Genomic DNA, 18,913 nt, shown 5'->3' with positions numbered 1-18,913 from the left:
GGTAAGGGTTAGCTGATGCCTCTTTGAATGTGTGACAACATTTGGATTGATGGCCCAACTACCTCCTCCCCCTCTCCCTCCCTCCCTTCGTCAGGTGAGTTTCCTAGCCTCCAGGGGAAGATGCGGACAGTTCTGCGTGGGGAGGTAGAGGCACTGCACTTTCTGAAGGAGGAGCCTCACAAGATGGACAGCATGCTTAAGAGGGTTAAAGCCTTGACAGAAGCTCTCAGCGGTCTCAGAAGGTACATGCTGCCCCTGTATATCCTCCATAACATGTAAGAGGATGATTGATGATCTGAGTAGTCGAATAAAGTCATGTTGCGTTCCCTTCAGATGTGTCACAGAGAATCATCCTCACGATCCCGAGCCTGGAGCAGCCAAAGCATTCATAGAGGGGGCTGTAGAGCCTGCCATTGCCCAGTCCGATCCCCCACTGAGGAATCGCCCCACCGTGGAGTCCCCCAATCCCCAGCCCAGGTCCTCTGTCAGACCGCCCCTACCCCAGCTCCAGGGCCAGAACCCCGCAGTCAGGCCAGACATGGCCCCCACGTCTCCTGTCGTCATCCACCGTGTGAAGAGCTCTCCCGTCGATATGCAACCGTGTCAGCACTCAGTGGCCCTGCCGCACCACCACCACCCCAGCCCCCCGCTGACCCCCACCCATGGCCGAGACTCCCCCACCGTGGCCAAGGTCAGTCCCCGCAGCCGGGAGAACAGCCCGGCCCTGCAGAAGAGAATGATCACCTGGTGCGGAGATGGACCGGCCCCCACGGCTAGCAGCACTGAGACCACCACACAACCACCTGGCTCAGCGGAGAACCAAACCAACAGGGGCAGCATCAAAAACAAAGTAATGGACATTGAGGTAGTCATCCGTCTGATATATATTCTCAGCAATTATCTAATTGACTTTAATGAGACAATGTGTCTTAGGTTGAACTGGAGAGTGTCTATAAACCACAGTGGTCTGTTACTTACATAGTATAGTATAGTATAACTATAGTATAGTATAACATAGTATAACTGATTAATCATAGGCTTCTGCCAGTTCTCTCAGAAAGTAATCTCAGCAAAGTGCGTCTAAATTTCAGATTGGTATGAGTTGAGATGTCTGGGCCTCTCTCTCCCACCACATAGGCTGCAGAGAGAGAGGGGGACCTGGAGGAGGGGAGGCCACCACAGAGATCAGCAACCTCTGCTGGGAGTCAGTTTGATCAGATTCTCCAGGAGGCCCAGGCCAGCCTAATGATGGCCATCCCTGACTTAGAGTTGACCGAGACGGGGAGGAGTGAGTCTCAGTCTCCCAATCCACCCCTAGCTCCAGACCAGCCATCTCTCCCCCAGACCCTCCCAGAACCAAAGATGCCCCTCAACACTCCACTGCTAGACAAGATGGATGTTCCTGAACCTACTGAGGCATCTCTTCCAGGTAAGAAACTTTGGAAGTTAATAGATCCATTAAAATGTTGGAAACTATGGAAGGACATGTGTTCTGTTTTATTTGGGTTCAGTTTAGGATTAGTATCTTGACTAAATGCGAAGATATATCAATATTATTTTCTGTTTTGTAAAGTACAGTATATTCTATACAGTGTACTTTTGTCTGTGTCTGTGTGTCGTCGTCTGACAGAACCCACTCAGCCAGCTAATGTGGCTTCTGAGATGACTATTCAGGGCAGCCCTGAGCGACCACACAGGCCTATGGTTGAGAAGCCTCGCAGGCCCAGTGTGGAGAGAGAGATGAGGAACAGCCCAGAGAAAGCAGGGAAGTCCCCTCCACCGCCCCCACCACGGAGGTTCTTCACCTCACCATCAAGCCCAGGGCTGACCACAGGGAGGTCTGGAGAAGTCGTCTTTACTACCAGGAACGAAGCTGCCACCACACGGGTGTGTGACTAATTTGTTTGGCAGTTTCCCTAGTCAATCAGCATTCCAAGACATTTGTCTTCAAAAGGATAACCTCAGTGTCTAGAAATAAACATTCAACATGTGACCCAACATTCATATACAGTGCCTTGCGAAAGTATTCGGCCCCCTTGAACTTTGCGACCTTTTGCCACATTTCCATCTTTAAACATAAAGATATAAAACTGTATTTTTTTGTGAAGAATCAACAACAAGTGGGACACAATCATGAAGTGGAACGACATTTATTGGATATTTCAAACTTTTTTAACAAATCAAAAACTGAACATTTGGGCGTGCAAAATTATTCGGAATCTTTAGTATGCAGACTATGCACATATGACCTAGTGGGGGATAGAGTGTCAATTTATTCAAGACAGTTTTCAAGTGTTTTACTATCCCCTTCAGGACGATGAAGAGGCGGTGTTCCTTCAACCCAGTCCCAAACCCACCAGACAGCCCCCAGAGGTCAAGCCCAAGCCCCAAACCACATCTGTTATCACAGCCTCAGCTGAGCCAGAGGAAGAGGAGGATGAAGAAGAGGATGAGGAGGAGGATACATTCATGAAGGAACTACAGGTAAATAAACACTCTGTCAGATACAGAGTGACATTTCATGACATTTAATCCTAGTAAAAATTCCCGGTCTTAGGTCAGTGAGGATCACCACTTTATTTTACGAATGTGAAATGTCGGAATAATAGTAGAGAGAATTATTTATTTCAGCTTTTATTTCTTTCATCACATTCTCAGTGGGCCAGAAGTTTATATACTCAATTAGTATTTGGTAGCATTGCCTTTAATTTGTTTAACCTTGATCAAACGTTTCGGGTAGCCTTCCACAAGCTTCCCACAATAAGTTGGGTGAATTTTGGCCCATTCCTCCAGACAGAGCTGATGTAACTGAGTCAGGTTGGCAGGCCTCCTTACTCGCACACGCTTTTTCAGTTCTGCCCACAAATTGTTTATAGGATTGAGGTCAGGGCTTTGTGATGGCCACTCCAATACATTGACTTTGTTGTCCTTAAGCCATTTTGCCACAACTTTGGAAGTATGCTCGGGGTCATTGTCCATTTGAAAGAGCAATTTGCGACCAAGCTTTAACTTCCTGACTGATGTCTTGAGATGTTGCTTCAATACATTCACAGAATTTCCCTGCCTCATGATGCCATCTGTTTTGTGAAGTGCACCAGTCCCTCCTGCAGCAAAGCACCCCCACAACATGATGCTGCCACCCCCGCCCCGTGCTTCACAGTTGGGATGGTGTTCTTTGGCTTGCAAGCCTCCCCCTATTTCCTCCAAACATAACAATGGTCATTATGGCCAAACAGTTCTATTTTTGTTTCATCAGACCAGATTATATTTTTCCAAAAAGTACAATCTTTGTCCCCATGTGCAGTTGGAAACGGTAACCTGGCTTTTTTATGGCAGTTTTGGAGCAGTGGCTTCTTCCTCGCTGAGCGGCCTTTCAGGTTATGTTGATATAGGACTTCTTTTACTATGGATATAGATACTTTTGTACCTGTTGTACCTTTTGTACCTGTTGTACCTTTTGTATACTTTTGTACCTTTTGTACCTTTACTATGGATATAGATACTTTTGTACCTGTTTTGTACCTGTTTCCTCCAGCATCTTAACAAGGTCCTTTGTTGTTTTGGGATTGATTTGCACTTTTCGCACCAAAGTACATTACATTCTTCCTGAGCGGTAAGATGGCTGCGTGGTCCAATGTGGTTTATACCTCCGTACTATTGTTTGTACAGATGAACGTGGTACCTTCAGGCATTTGGAAATTGCTCCCAAGGATGAATCAATCTTGTGGAGGTCTACCATTTTTTTCTGAGGTCTTGGCTGATTTCTTTTGATTTTCCCATGATGTCAAGCAAAAAGGCACTGAGTTTGAAGGTAGGCCTTGAAATACATCCACAGGTACACCTCCAATTGACTCAAATTATGTAAATTAGCCTATCAGAAGCTTCTAAAGCCATGACATCATTTTTGGGAATTTTCCAAGCTATTTAAAGGCACAGTCAACTTAGTGTATTAAACTTCTGACCCACTGGAATTGTGATACAGTGAGTTATAAATGAAATAATCTGTCTGTAAACAATTGTTGGAAAAATTACTTGTGTCATGCACAAAGTAGATGTCCTAACCGACTTGCCAAAACTATAGTTTGTTAACAAGAAATGTGTGGAGTGTTTGAAACTAGTTTTAATGACTCCAACCTAAGTGTATGTAAACTTCCGACTTCAACTGTACATACCACAAATACACTACATGACCAAAAGTATGTGGACACCTGCTCGTCGAATATCTAATTCCAAATTCATGGGCATTAATTTGGAGTTGGTCCCTCCTTTGCTGCTATAACAGCCTCCACTCTTCTGGGAAGGCTTTCCAGTAGATGTTGGAACATTGCTGCAGGGACTTGCTTCCATTCTGGGACTTGCTTCCATTCAGCCACAAGAGCATTGGGGAGGTCGGGCATTGATGTTGGGCATTTAGGTTTGGCTCGCAGTCAGCGTTCCAATTCATCCCAAAGGTGTCCGATGGGCTTAAGGTCAGGGCTCTCTTCAAGCCAGTCAAGCTCTTCCACACCGATCTCAACAAAGGGGCATTGTCATGCTGAAACAGGAAAGGGCCTTCCCCAAACTGTTGCCAAAAAGTTGGAAGCACAGCATCGTCTAGAATGTTATTGTATGCTGTAGTGTTAAGATTTCCCTTCACTGGAACTAAGGGGCCTAGCCGGAACCATGAAAAATAGCCCCAGACCATTATTCCTCTTCCACCCAACTTTACAGTTGGCACTATGCATTTGGACGGGTAGCGTTCTCCTGGCATCCGCCACACCCAGATTTGTCTGTTGGACTGCCAGATGGTGAGCGTGATTCATCACTCCAGAGAACGCATTTCCACTGCTCCAGAGTCCAATGGCGGCGAGCTTTACACCACTCCAGCCGACGCTTGGTATTGCGCATGGTGATCTTAGGCTGCCCGGCCAAGGAAACCCATTTCATGAACCTCCTGACAAATAGTTATTGTGCTGACGTTGCTTCCAGAGGTAGTTTGGAACTCTGTAGTGAGTGTTGCAACCGAGGACATACAATTTTTATGCACTACACATTTCAGCACGGTCCCATTCTGTGAGCTTGTGTGGCCTACCACTTTTCGGGCTGAGCCATTGTTGCTCCTAGATGTTCCCACTTCATAATAACAGCACTTACAGTTGACTGGGGCAGCTCTAGCAGGACAGAAATTTAACAAACTGACTTGTTGGAAAGGTGGCATCCTATGACGATTCCATGACGATTCCATGTTTAAAGTCACTGAGCTCTTCAGTACGGGCCATTCTACTGACAATGTTTGTCTATGGATTTCATACACTTGTCAGATATGGGTGTGGCTGAAATAGCAGACGCTGTCGTACAATCTACTAATTTGAAGGGTTGTCCACATACTTTTGTCTATATAGTGTATGTACAAAGCATTTGTCCATTTTGGATATTTTTAACATAAACATTAACACTAGTGTACATGCATTACTACACTGAACAAAAATAGAAATGCAACAATTTGCATGTTGCAATCTTTCCTTCTATATTTCTTTATCCTTTATTTAACTAGGCAAGCCAGTCTAGAGCCAATTCTTATTCACAATGACGGCCTAGGAACAGTGGGTTAACTGCCTTGTTCAGGGGCAGAATGACAGATTTTTTCTTTGTCAGTTCAGGAATTCGATCTAGCAACTTTTCGGTTACTGGCCCAACGCTCTTAACCACTAGGCTACCCGCCGCCCCAGTTACAGTTCATATAAGGTACTGAGTCAATTTAAATAAATTCATTAGGCCCTGACCTATGGATTTCACATGACCGGGAATACAGATCTGTATCTGTTGCTCACAGATACTTCATGCAGAGCGACACATCTCCTTTGCATGAAGTTGATCAGGCTGTTGATTGTGGCCTGTGGAATGTTTTTTTATTTATTTATTTTTTTTAAAATTTGTACCCCTTTTTTCTCCCCAATTTAGTGGTATCCAATTGTTGTAGTAGCTACTATCTTGTCTTATCGCTACAACTCCCGTACGGGCTCGGGAGAGACGAAGGTTGAAAGTCATGCGTCCTCCGATACACAACCCAACCAGCCGCACTGCTTCTTAACACAGCGCGCATCCAACCCGGAAGCCAGCCGCACCAATGTGTCGGAGGCTACACCGTGCACCTGGCAACCTTGGTTAGCGCGCACTGCGCCCGGCCCGCCACAGGAGTCGCTGGTGCGCGATGAGACAAGGACATCCCTACCGACCAAGCCCTCCCTAACCCGAATGACGCTAGGCCAATTGTGCGTCGTCCCACGGACCTCCCGGTCGCGGCAGAGCCTGGGCGCGAACCCAGGGACTCTGATGGCACAGCTGGCACTGCAGTACAGCGCCCTTAACCACTGCTCCACCCGGGAGGCCGGCCTTGTCCCACTGCTCTTCGATCCCTGTGCGTAGTTGCTGGATATTGGTGGGAACTGGAACACGCTGTCGTACATGTCGATCCAGAACATCCCAAACATGCTCAATGGGTGACATGTCTGGTGAGTATTGGGGCCATGGAAGATCTGGGACATTTTCAGCTTCCAAAAATTGTGTACAGATCCTTTCCACATGGGGCCGTGCATTATCATGCTGAAACATGAGATGATGACAGCGGGATGGCATGACAATGGGCCTCAGGATCTCTTCACAGTATCTCTGTGCATTCAATTTGCCATCGATAAAATGCAATTGTGTTCGTGGTCCGTAGCTTAGGACTGCCCATACCATAACACCACCATGGGACACTGTTCACAATGTTGATATCAGCAAACCGCTCGCCCACATGACGCCATACGTCTGCCATCTGCCCGGTACAGTTGAAACCGCAATTCATCCATAAAGAGCACACTTCTTCAGCATGCTAATGGCCATCGAAGGTGAGCATTTGCCCACTGAAGTTGGTTACGACGCCAAACTGCAGTCAGATCAAAACCCTGGTGAGGATGACGAGCACACAGATAAGCTTCCCTGAGCCGGTTTCTGACAGTTTGTGCAGAAAGTCTTTGGTTGTGCAAACCCACAGTTTCATCAGCTGTCTGGGTTAGCGACAATCCCGCAGGTGTAGAAGCCTTGATGTGGAAGTCCTGGGCTGGCGTGGTTACACGTGGTCTGCGGTTGTGAGGCCGGTTGGACGTACAGCCACATTTTCTAAAACGACGTTGGAGGCGGCTTATAGTAGATAAATTAACACTAAATTCATGTCAAATGCACACTCCCTCAAGACTTGAGACATCTGTGGCATTGTGTTGTGTGACAAAACTACATGTTTAAAATTGGCCTTTTATTGTCCTCAGCACAAGGTGCACTTGTGTAATGATCATTCTGTTTAATCAGCTTCTTGACATGCCACACCTGTCAGCTGGATGGATTATTTTAGCGAAGGAGAAATGCTCACTAACAAGGATGTAAACAAATTTGAGCACAACATTTTAGATAAATTAGCTTTTCGTGCATATGAAAAATTCCTGGGATCTTTAATTTCAGCTCATGAAACATGGGACCAACACTTTACATGTATGTCACCTTCTGTTGTTCAATGGAGGAATGTCTGTGTGAACAAGAATAGCCAAATACATCAGATAGTGTGATATTTAACTCAGCATTTGTTGTACAGAGCCCTTGTCATGCAATCTGGAATCTGTGATCTAATCAGTGCACTTTAACCTCCTCAGGTGTTTCAGAAGTGCACTCTTAGAGATGTAGGCACAAAGTGCGTTGTAGACCTCACAAGCACTGCATCACAAGTCAGACAGATAGAACCAGAGCTCTCCCTTTCACCCAAAGTCCCTAAGGTAACAGATGCCTTATTACTAACCCCCTGTGTGTGGTGTGCTTATGGTCTGACCTGAGGCCTGCACTCATTGCTTATATAGTGCATTCGGAAAGTATTCAGACCTCTTGATTACGCTACAGCCTTATTCTAAAATTGAGTCAATTGTTATTTTTCCTCATCAATCTACACACAATTCCCCATAATCACAAAGCAAAAACATTGTGTTTTTATTTTAGCAAATGTCTAAAAAAAAATCTGAACTGAAATATCACATTTACATAAGTATTCAGACCATTTACTCAGTTCTTTGTTGAAGCATCTTTGGCAGTGATTACAACCTCAAGTCTTCTTGGGTACTGAGGAGTGGCTTCCGTCTGGCCACTCTACCATAAAGGCCTGATTTGTTGAGTGATATAGAGATGGTTGTCCTTCTGGAAGATTCTCCCATCTCCAAAGAAGAATTCTGGAGCTCTATCAGAGTGACCATCGGGTTTTTGGTCACCTCCCTGACCAAAATCAAATCAAATCAAATGTATTTATATAGCCCTTCGTACATCAGCTGATATCTCATAGTGCTGTGAGAAACCCAGCCTAAAACCCCAAACAGCAAGCAATGCAGGTGTAGAAGCACGGTGGCTAGGAAAAACTCCCAAGAAAGGCCAAAACCTAGGAAAAAACCTAGAGAGGAACCAGGCTATGAGGGTTGGCCAGTCCTCTTCTGTCTGTGCCGGGTGGAGATTATAACAGAACATGGCCAAGATGTTCAAATGTTCATACATGACCAGCAAATAATAATAATCACAGGCAGAACAGTTTAAACTGGAGCAGCAGCACGGCCAGGTGGACTGAGGACAGCAAGGAGTCATCATGCCAGGTAGTCCTGAGGCATGGTCCTAGGGCTCAGGTCCTCCGAGAGAGAGAAAGAAAGAGAGCGAGAAAGATAGAATACTTAGAGAGCATACTTAAATTCACACAGGACACCGGATAAGACAGGAGAAGTACTCCAGATATAACAAACTGACCCTAGCCCCCCGACACATAAACTACTGCAGCATAAATACTGGAGGCTGAGACAGGAGGGGTCAGGAGACACTGTGGCCCCATCCGATGATACCCCCGGACAGGGCCAAACAGGAAGGATATAACCCCACCCACTTTGCCAAAGCACAGCCCCAACACCACTAGAGGGATATTTTCAACCACCAACTTACCATCCTGAGACAAGGCTGAGTATAGCCCACAAAGATCTCCGCCACGGCACAACCCAAGGGGGGGCGCCAACCCAGACAGGAAGATCACATCAGTGACTCAACCCACTCAAGTGACGCACCCCTCCTAGGGATGGTATGGAAGAGCACCAATAAACCAGTGACTCAGCCCCTGTAATAGGGTTAGAGGCAGAGAATCCCAGTGGAAAGAGGGGAACCGGCCAGGCAGAGACAGCAAGGGCGGTTCGTTGCTCCAGAGCCTTTCCGTTCACCTTCACACTCCTGGGCCAGACTACACTCAATCATATGACCCACTGAAGAGATGAGTCTTCAGTAAAGACTTAAAGGTTGATACCGAGTCTGCGTCTCTCACATGGGTAGGCAGACCATTCCATAAAAATTGAGCTCTATAGGAGAAAGCCCTGCCTCCAGCTGTTTGCTTAGAAATTCTAGGGACAATTAGGAGGCCTGCGTCTTGTGACCGTAGTGTACGTGTAGGTATGTACGGCAGGACCAAATCAGATAGATAGGTAGGAGCAAGCCCATGTAATGCTTTGTAGGTTAGCAGTAAAACCTTGAAATCAGCCCTTGCCTTAACAGGAAGCCAGTGTAGGGAGGCTAGCACTGGAGTAATATGATCAAAAAAATTGGTTCTATTCAGGATTATAGCAGCCATATTTAGCACTAACTGAAGTTTATTTAGTGCTTTATCCGGGTAGCCGGAAAGTAGAGCATTGCAGTAGTCTAACCTAGACCAAGGCTAGACCAAGGCTCTTCTCTCCCGATTGCATAGTTTGGCCAGGCGGACAGCTCTAGGAAGAGTCTTGGTGGTTCCGAACTTCTTCCATTTAAGAATGATGGAGGCCCCTGGGTTATTGGGGACTTTCAATGCTGCAGAAATGTTCTGGTACCCTTCCCCAGATCTGTGCCTCGACACAACCCTGTCTCAGAGCTCTACGGACAATTCCTTCGACCTCATGGCTTGGTTTTTGCTCTGACATGCACTGTCAACTGTAGACAGGTGTGTGCCTTTCCAAATATTGTCCAATCAATTGAATGTACCACAGGTGGACTCCAATCAAGTTGTAGAAACATCTCAAGGATGTTGAATTGAAACGGGATGCACCTGAGCTCAATTTCGATTGTCATAGCAAAAGGTCTGAATACTTATGTAAATAAGGTTGGATTTTTAATTCAATGCTTATCTAGGCCTCTAACACTAATTTGATCTGGGGCCTGACTGTCTGTGCTTTCAGCTTCATCAGCCTCTGAATCTGGTCTAAGCTTGGATCTAGAGCTTGCTTGTGATTGAATGTGCTTCTGAATACTGGTCTGACTGCCACTCAGTGCTGTGTTTTGCTATTGCTGCTGGAATGGCCTGGGGGGCGGAGGTTTGGTGTTTCTTATGTTTTCTTCTCATGAAAATGTTATCTCTGCTTTTCAAAGAATTGACTGATGTCTCATATAAAAGATGTACGGTGTCTCTTGGTGTTGGAAAATATTTGCTCTTGATTTCCAGTTCCCTTCCACTTTGAGATTACGGACTAATCATTCACACTGTGCAGTGTTCTTGCCTGGCTTTGTGAATGAATCTGCATCTGATATTTTGTTCCCTTATCACATTGTGCTTGACTCTATTTCCCTTAGTGTTCTACGCATGCTCTCTTGGCTGCCATGGCTGGTCTCGTCACTGTAAATGAAAGTGTAAACTGAATTCAAAGAGCTGTTGTGCAATGATGTTATCCCCTAAACTGTCCTAGGAGAGTCAGGAGAACCAGGGTAAAGAAAAAAGTGTGCTCAACACCGATGAAAACAGATTTGACACTGTACCAAAGAGTCCCAGGGTAAGTCTTTCATTCCCATATTACCTATGTTCCTCAGTCTGAATACAGTATATACAGGTAACTGCCAAAATAAAGGAAACACCAACATCAAGTGTCTTAATAGGGCGTTGGGCCACCACGAGTGGCCAGAACAGCTTCAATGTGCCTTGGCATAGTTTATACAAGTGTCTGGAACTATATTGGAGGGATGCGACACCATTCTTCCATTAGAAATTCCATCATTTGGTGTTTTGTTTATAGTGGTTGTAGAAAACATTGCCGCGGGAACCGCTCCATAATCTCCCATAAGTGTTCATTTGGGTTGAGATCTGGTGACTGAGACACACAAACACCCTTTAAACCCTCTATGCTCCTTTGAGACCCCTCTTTCAAAGTCACTGAGATCTCTTCTTCTAGCCATGGTAGCCAAAATAATGGTCAACTGACCCTAAGCATGATGGGATGTTTTATTTGTTTAATTAACTCAGGAACCACACCTACAGTGCCTTGCGAAAGTATTCGGCCCCCTTGAACTTTGCGAACTTTTGCCACATTTCAGGCTTCAAACATAAAGATATAAAATTATTCAGCCCCTTTACTTTCAGTGCAGCAAACTCTCTCCAGAAGTTCAGTGAGGATCTCTGAATGATCCAATGTTGACCTAAATGACTAATGATGATAAATACAATCCACCTGTGTGTAATCAAGTCTCCGTATAAATGCACCTGCACTGTGATATTCTCAGAGGTCCGTTAAAAGCGCAGAGAGCATCATGAAGAACAAGGAACACACCAGGCAGGTCCGAGATACTGTTGTGAAGAAGTTTAAAGCCGGATTTGGATCCAAAAAGATTTCCCAAGCTTTAAACATCCCAAGGAGCACTGTGCAAGCGATAATATTGAAATGGAAGGAGTATCAGACCACTGCAAATCTACCAAGACCTGGCCGTCCCTCTAAACTTTCAGCTCATACAAGGAGAAGACTGATCAGAGATGCAGCCAAGAGGCCCATGATCACTCTGGATGAACTGCAGAGATCTACAGCTGAGGTGGGAGACTCTGTCCATAGGACAACAATCAGTCGTATATTGCACAAATCTGGCCTTTATGGAAGAGTGGCAAGAAGAAAGTCATTTCTTAAAGATATCCATAAAAAGTGTAGTTTAAAGTTTGCCACAAGCCACCTGGGAGACACACCAAACATGTGGAAGAAGGTGCTCTGGTCAGAAGAAACCAAAATTGAACTTTTTGGCAACAATGCAAAACGTTATGTTTGGCGTAAAAGCAACACAGCTGAACACACCATCCCCACTGTCAAACATGGTGGTGGCAGCATCATGGTTTGGGCCTGCTTTTCTTCAGCAGGGACAGGGAAGATGGTTAAAATTGATGGGAAGATGGATGGAGCCAAATACAGGACAATTCTGGAAGAAAACCTGATGGAGTCTGCAAAAGACCTGAGACTGGGACGGAGATTTGTCTTCCAACAAGACAATGATCCAAAACAAAGCAAAATCTACAATGGAATGGTTCAAAAATAAACATATCCAGGTGTTAGAATGGCCAAGTCAAAGTCCAGACCTGAATCCAATCGAGAATCTGTGGAAAGAACTGAAAACTGCTGTTCACAAATGCTCTCCATCCAACCTCACTGAGCTCGAGCTGTTTTGCAAGGAGGAATGGGAAAAAATGTCAGTCTCTCGATGTGCAAAAGTGATAGAGACATACCCCAAGCGACTTACAGCTGTAATCGCAGCAAAAGGTGGCGCTACAAAGTATTAACTTAAGGGGGCTGAATAATTTTGCACGCCCAATTTTTCAGTTTTTGATTTGTTAAAAAAGTTTGAAATATCCAATAAATGTCATTCCACTTCATGATTGTGTCCCACTTGTTGTTGATTCTTCACAAAAAAATACAGTTTTTTATCTTTATGTTTGAAGCCTGAAATGTGGCAAAAGGTCGCAAAGTTCAAGGGGGCCGAACACTTTCGCAAGGCACTGTATGTGGAAGCACCTGCTTTCAATATACGTTTTATTCCTAAATTACTCAGTGTTTCCTTTATTTTGGCAGTTACCTGTATATTTTTTTAATGATAATAGATATTTCCCTCCTTTTTTCCCAGGTCATGTATTATGTTATGGGACAGATATCCAATGAAAAGCCTCCATCGGGAAGAACAGACCAATCGGAAGGGAGAGAGGGAACAGTGTCCCCCTCACAGGTGGCAAACACAAATATGCTTGACTCCCAGCAGCTAGAGTTACTAACAGCAGATGAGTCACCTCTAGTGGTGGAGTGCGAAGATTGTCCTCTTGAAACACAAAAGATAGCAGTTGGAGAAGATAGTGAGAAGGCGAGCCTCATAGATGAGAATGACCTGAAGGATCCTGTTGAGAGTCAGAAAGAGGAGGTGGCTGAACCTGTGTGTTCTACAATACCTGCAGAGAAGAAGGACTTACCTGCACCTACCGAATTGAGCACTCATCCTGCTAACAGTATACCATCATCTCCACCAGTACCAGTAAATCAGTCTATGACTGTTATAGCTCAGGAGGGTTCAGGTAGTCCAGTGTCTCCTCCACCAGTAGAAAGTGTGAACCTGGATGACAGCCAGAGCCAGCAGGTAGTATTTAGGTCATCCAGAGGCAGAGCACCACGGTATGTAGAGGAGAGCAGCAGCCTGAGCCCTGACCTCCCCGACGAGGAGGGCTCTCCTCCCCCTGAGAACATCTCCTTCATGATGATTACCAGCAACAGAGTGCAGGCTCTGTCCACCAGGCAGTACCAGGAGATAGTAAGTAGGACCAACGGGTCCGAGGTTCAGACCGTCAAGGTGGGGAACGACACCACCAGCGTCAGCCAGGAGGAGCACTGTGGCTTCGATAGGAAGCCTGTGATCATCATATTCGACGAGCCCATGGACATCCGGTCGGCCTACAAGCGTATGTCCACCATCTTTGAGTGTGAGGAGGAGCTGGATGTGATGCTGCACCAGAAGAGCATCGAAGAGGAGAACGAGGAAGCAGAGAAGAATGTACCTCAGGTAAAGCCTAACACTGATCTCCAACAGGCAAACAAGACAGCAGTGACAGAAAACACTGCAAACGGTCACAGTAATACTCCTGCTGTGGTTGCGCAACAGACAAGTACATCAGAGTGCTCATCGCCAGAACAGTCTAAAACAGAGTCCTCAAATGGCAGCAAACCAGAGTCCAAAAATAAGTTCAAATTCAAGTTCCCAACAAAAAAGATGGCGGCCATCAGCCAAGCGATTCGCACTAGGACCAAAACAAGCAAGAAGACGCTCCAGGTGGTGGTCTATGAGGACGGGGAGGACGGACACATGAAGGAGACCAAGAGGTTTGAGATCAACAGCAGCAGCAAACCCCAAACTAACTCCAGTCCCCTCACCACTGTGAATAACGTAATGTCATCAAGCACTCTCACCTGGTCAAACTCTAAACACAGAACAGAGGCGATCTGTAAGAACACCTACGAGTCCAGAAACAGTTTAGATGAGACCATTAAAAAGCGGGAGATCATCATGGATAATATAAGCCCCTCTGCGCTTAAGATAGACTCCTGTGAAGAGTCTCCATCCACTATGAAACTCAAACGAGAGAGGGAGGGCAGTCCCTCCAAGAGGTCTGCCCCTCCTCAGGTCTCTAAGTCCCTTAATCCTCAGAGTAAGAAGTCCAAACCACAACTTCCACAGCTTCCCAGACCGTCCATCACGAGCAGCTCCAATAAACAGGTCTCTCTTAAAGTTGCTTCCCTCTAACTGCACTGGTGGCTGGGTCCCTGGTAGATTTCCAACCTCTAACCAATAAAGATTAACATGTTTTTCAGGTGTTGCTGGGGATACAACCTCTGCTTATAAGCTGTCTTTGTGGTGTCAGCTGACATGATTGTTGTCCCTTGGGAACTGGGTTGCTATGATGTGTTTTTGTGAACTTTGAACAGTTAACTTTGTCTGGGACAAAGTGACAGGCTTTAAAATGACTGGCTTTATACTGTACTTGTGGTTCTGTTGTGCATGCTCTGCTCTCAGAGTTGGTGCAGGTTGGTCAGTGGTTCCCAAACTTGGAAAAAAGTTGTGTACCCATAACTTGACCCACCAGCTCCCTACATATACAAAATAAAATACAGGTGAACACAAAATCCACCATTACAGATAATGTCTCAGGCTATGCCCTAGAGCTACCCCTGCTTGTACCCCAGTTTGGGAAACACAAACCTACTGTAAGCATGCTGGAATCTTATTTCTGGATACAGGTTTTTCTTTGTTGTTGCTTCGGCTCTTAGGTGTTTTCATAATCCGTCCCTAAAATACACTATCATTTTTGTGTTTATTTTTGTCTGTTTGAATATTTACAGAATACCAGTGGCTCTCCTTCTTCAAGTCAGATGTCACGTTCTGCATCTGCAAAGTCCTGGCAGCAACCAGCCGGGTCAGCTGACAAACCAGGAGGAAAAGCTCAGAAGCTCCAGGGCAATCAGAAGCAGTTTCGACAGGTAGTTTTACTATAAGATGGCCTGTGTCAGGAAGTATTGGAGCAACCACTTTCATGATGTAGAGAAGTGCGTTCATGTAAAGCATTGGAAACTGTACAATTATAAGATGTTTGTTGAATCCATGCGTTCTCTGTCTTGTTCTCCTATGTCTTCAAGACCTTTTGACTTACCATATGTACCCTCTTCACCTCTATATGCTCCATGAGCATGCTCAGCATGTAACTTTCAGTCCCTTGGAGATGGAGACAAGGATAGAAGATTGCCAAGGATATATTCTCTTCACTTTTTGAAGATCTCCTTGAATTAAGCATTTTCATTTTTTGCAAACAAATGCGATTCTCTAAACTTAAACTAAAGCAACTCAAATGATCCATCTAAATTCACCCTCTGTCAGCTATCCAAGTATTCTTTAACCCTCTTCATCTCACCCTGAGTAGCATGATATTTATGTCATAAACATTGCGTGTGCTTGATGAGTAAGTGCATTTAATTGGTTAATTAGTGGGCACCATTAACCCTTTAGATCATTTCCTGACTTCATCTGTTTTACTGTGGTTGTTTATATTTTCAATTAATCATCTATTTTTTGTGTATTTTAGTGCCATCATGCTTTGTAACATTGTTTATTTATCTTTGTATAATAACACTTATTTTGCCTTTCTTGACATTCCATGTCTCCTGCCATCTTTGTTTCGCAGGCCATCAGAAGTACTAAGAAAGCAGGTGGGGATAGTAACCATTCTTTCCTTGCTTTACCTGCTTCTAAGATCCCAGCCTTTTGTCATAGCTCTGGAAAAAACACGTCATCCCCAGATCCTAACTCTGTGCCTAACCCTATTAAATCACCTTCATCCTTCCCATCCTCCTCACACAAGTCTTTCATCCCGTCTCTTAATCTGAGTCGTCTCGTCCCTCCTAGCCCGTCTCTCAATGACAGACGTCAAAATCTTTCCCTCTCGTCTCAAACCCAAAATGGCCGACCCAGCCATTTCTCTTACTGCTCATCTTCCTCTTCCTCCCCCTCTTCCAACTCCCCCTCTTCCAACTCATCCTCTTTGTCCCCCACATCCACGTCCTCCACCTCATCCTCCCCTCCCTCCCCTCCCCGACTGCCATGAGTCAAGGTGCAAGGAGTATCCACCGCATTGCACATATACCCAGCTTCACCGGTCACAAGATGCAATGTGGACACAGCAGCAAAACCACACAAACACCAGCAGCTTCTTTATCCAAGGACATATCATGATCTTTTTATATCTATATAAATTACAGTGGAGGGAAATGCTGTTTTCATGGAAACATAATCCAATTGCAGGGCAGTCTTGTTTCTCTCGATCCCTTCCATACGTTTTTGATAATGAACAGTTTGAAAAAGAAAATACATTGACCTGGTTTTCATTCAACACTCACTTTGAGCAAGAGGACCTTTTTATTTCTGCCTCGGCTTTTGTATGATGATAACCATATTAACAAGATAACTACTTTGCATTACAAATGATCAACACAAAAAGGTGCAAACATTCTAGAATTAATGCTAATGCAGTTTAGTGGTGCTGGAAATCTGGATTTTATTTTTATTGATGTGAGAAATCTTTGGTTTAATTGATGGTGTTGAATATAATGTATATTTTATAAGAATGAGTGTCTGAGTGACAGATAATATGCAGATTTGATCTAAAATAACAATTTATTATATAAGGAAATCAAATGATTTTGGGGATAGATATAGTATATTTCATCTAGCATCTGTCATTCACTTGTCATCTATGCAATGATCTTAGATGTGTAGAGTGTGAGTGGAACTTTAAGGAAAAAAAGAGCTTGGTGATTTCTTAAGCTTCCTATGCATTGCCAAATTGTTTGAGCTAACAAGATAGCTACTGTACAATCAAAGTGATGTTTAGAGGACTTTTATGGCAGTAGATGTGGTAAATGCCAAAGTATTTGGTTTTACAGACCATGTATCTAAGACATGCACTGTGTGGATGTTGTAATGTTTTCCTTTGGGATGGCACCAACTTATTTTAACCAAATAGCTTACTGTGATACTCTTATATTCATATCAGTAACTGGTGTTTACATACAAGTACATTATAGAGATTTGACATATTTATCTGTAATATTAGAGAACTATTGTGTTTGCACAACTCCTATTTAGTGTTCTCTGATTTTGTAAAGCTGTAAACCATGTTGTAAAAATGTATTGTGGAATGAAATACTTGTGAGTTTGAAAAACTAATAAAGGGCTTTCTGTTAGTGATTTGCTGTATGCTTCTATTTGTTCATGTTATATTCATTTGTATAATTGTATGAAAATATGTTTACTGGCGTAGGTATTGATGCAAAATAAGTTTGCACTTCCTATTATTGCCCAACAGAGGGCAATGTACACATGCCATTTTACACAGGAAAGAGGGCAGCCAGACAGCTTTTGCGTAGCAGTATTTTTCCAATGTTCAGAATCATTTACATAAAATAACTATACGTAAATGTAATACAGATTTCAAACAGATTTTGAAGCAATAATTTGCTTCAAGTCCAAAATAAATGTGTGAAATTCTAAAAGAGCTGAAACAATAGATCTTAAATATGGTCTCTGATTAGGTCATGGATATTGCTCTGACAAAGAAATAAACATTACATAAAAACACATTTAGACTTGACAAATATCTGAGAGAATGTCATTAACACATTTATCACAGAGGGAAAGAAACATAATGAGATATCTCATCCTTTTAATTAGTAAATTATTAGTAATTAGTTTCATTAAATGATAATTAGCTCATATGTAAATTCCAGACATAATGAATCCCAATGCCCATCTACTGTAATTAGCATATCATCATTCTGCATCATATTTAACACAGGAAAGTTGAAGAGAGTCCAGATTGTGAGATGCAACTCAGAGGGAGGGATGGCTGGTAATTAAAAATAACTCATTTTAGCATCATAGGGTTAATTATTATATCTCCCAATGCATTATGGTAGAGCTACATCAACAGCACAAGTCTAGGAGGACATCCACAAACCAACAAGGAACTTTCTGTCAGTTAATCAAAGATGTGGCTCCCTAATTTGCATTTCTAATTGGAATTACTGTAATGAGGGTGTGAATTAGTATGCTTGCCAAATTAGCCAAGTAGTTTTCTGTAAGTAAAGTGGCTTGTAATACTAGAATTGTGAATTAGTTTGCCATGTTGTTAGATCTTCAGCAATGGTAGAAGGCATGATAGAGGAGAAGTCAAGCTGTTAACCCAGTAAGAATCTGTATTTACAAATACCAACATATCCAGTACTGCCAAGAATGACAATTAGCCTATTAAATCACACCATAGAGCAGTGGACACCAACCCTGGTCCTGGCCTGTACAGGCTTTAATTCCAATCATCAAGGGCTTGATCATTAGTGGAATGAAGGAAAATGTTAAAGTATTGCTCTTTGGCAGGAACAGAAGTCTACATATGACCCTGTAGCTCCCCAGGACAAGTGTTGGTGACCAGTGTTGTGTAAAGAAATGTTTCCTATGGTCGGTCACAGTCAATGGCCACCATCTATTATTGTGGCTAAAAATAGATTAGGGTAGAATGTGTTCAAATCTATTG

The 18,913-nt window shown here is 43.9% G+C and overlaps 1 protein-coding gene across 12 annotated transcripts in view; it reads left to right on the top strand.

The window, feature by feature from the left end:
* Positions 1-17,567, top strand: part of LOC110508698 (sickle tail protein homolog) — a 52,099-nt gene extending 34,532 nt beyond the window's left edge. For 4 of the 12 annotated variants that reach the window (XM_021589420.2, XM_036966355.1, XM_036966358.1 and 1 more), the window contains 10 exons: positions 95-242; positions 334-865; positions 1,138-1,429; positions 1,631-1,887; positions 2,314-2,484; positions 7,665-7,784; positions 10,734-10,817; positions 12,919-14,550; positions 15,174-15,311; positions 16,010-17,567. In XM_021589420.2, the coding sequence (XP_021445095.2) occupies positions 95-242; positions 334-865; positions 1,138-1,429; positions 1,631-1,887; positions 2,314-2,484; positions 7,665-7,784; positions 10,734-10,817; positions 12,919-14,550; positions 15,174-15,311; positions 16,010-16,429 (3,794 nt within the window). In that variant the 3' untranslated portion in view covers positions 16,430-17,567. Of the gene's footprint in view, positions 1-94; positions 243-333; positions 866-1,137; positions 1,430-1,630; positions 1,888-2,313; positions 2,485-7,664; positions 7,785-10,733; positions 10,818-12,918; positions 14,551-15,173; positions 15,312-15,467 lie in introns of all 12 variants that reach the window. The other 8 variants (XM_036966359.1, XM_021589421.2, XM_036966356.1 and 5 more) reach the window with 8 other exon arrangements.
* Positions 17,568-18,913: the final 1,346 nt, after the last annotated feature.

This window comes from Oncorhynchus mykiss, chromosome 28 (assembly GCF_013265735.2).
Source record: "Oncorhynchus mykiss isolate Arlee chromosome 28, USDA_OmykA_1.1, whole genome shotgun sequence".
NCBI classification, from domain to species: domain Eukaryota; kingdom Metazoa; phylum Chordata; class Actinopteri; order Salmoniformes; family Salmonidae; genus Oncorhynchus; species Oncorhynchus mykiss.
The sequence above is the reverse complement of the archived record's forward strand: the minus strand, read 5'-3'. Positions and strand labels throughout refer to the sequence as shown.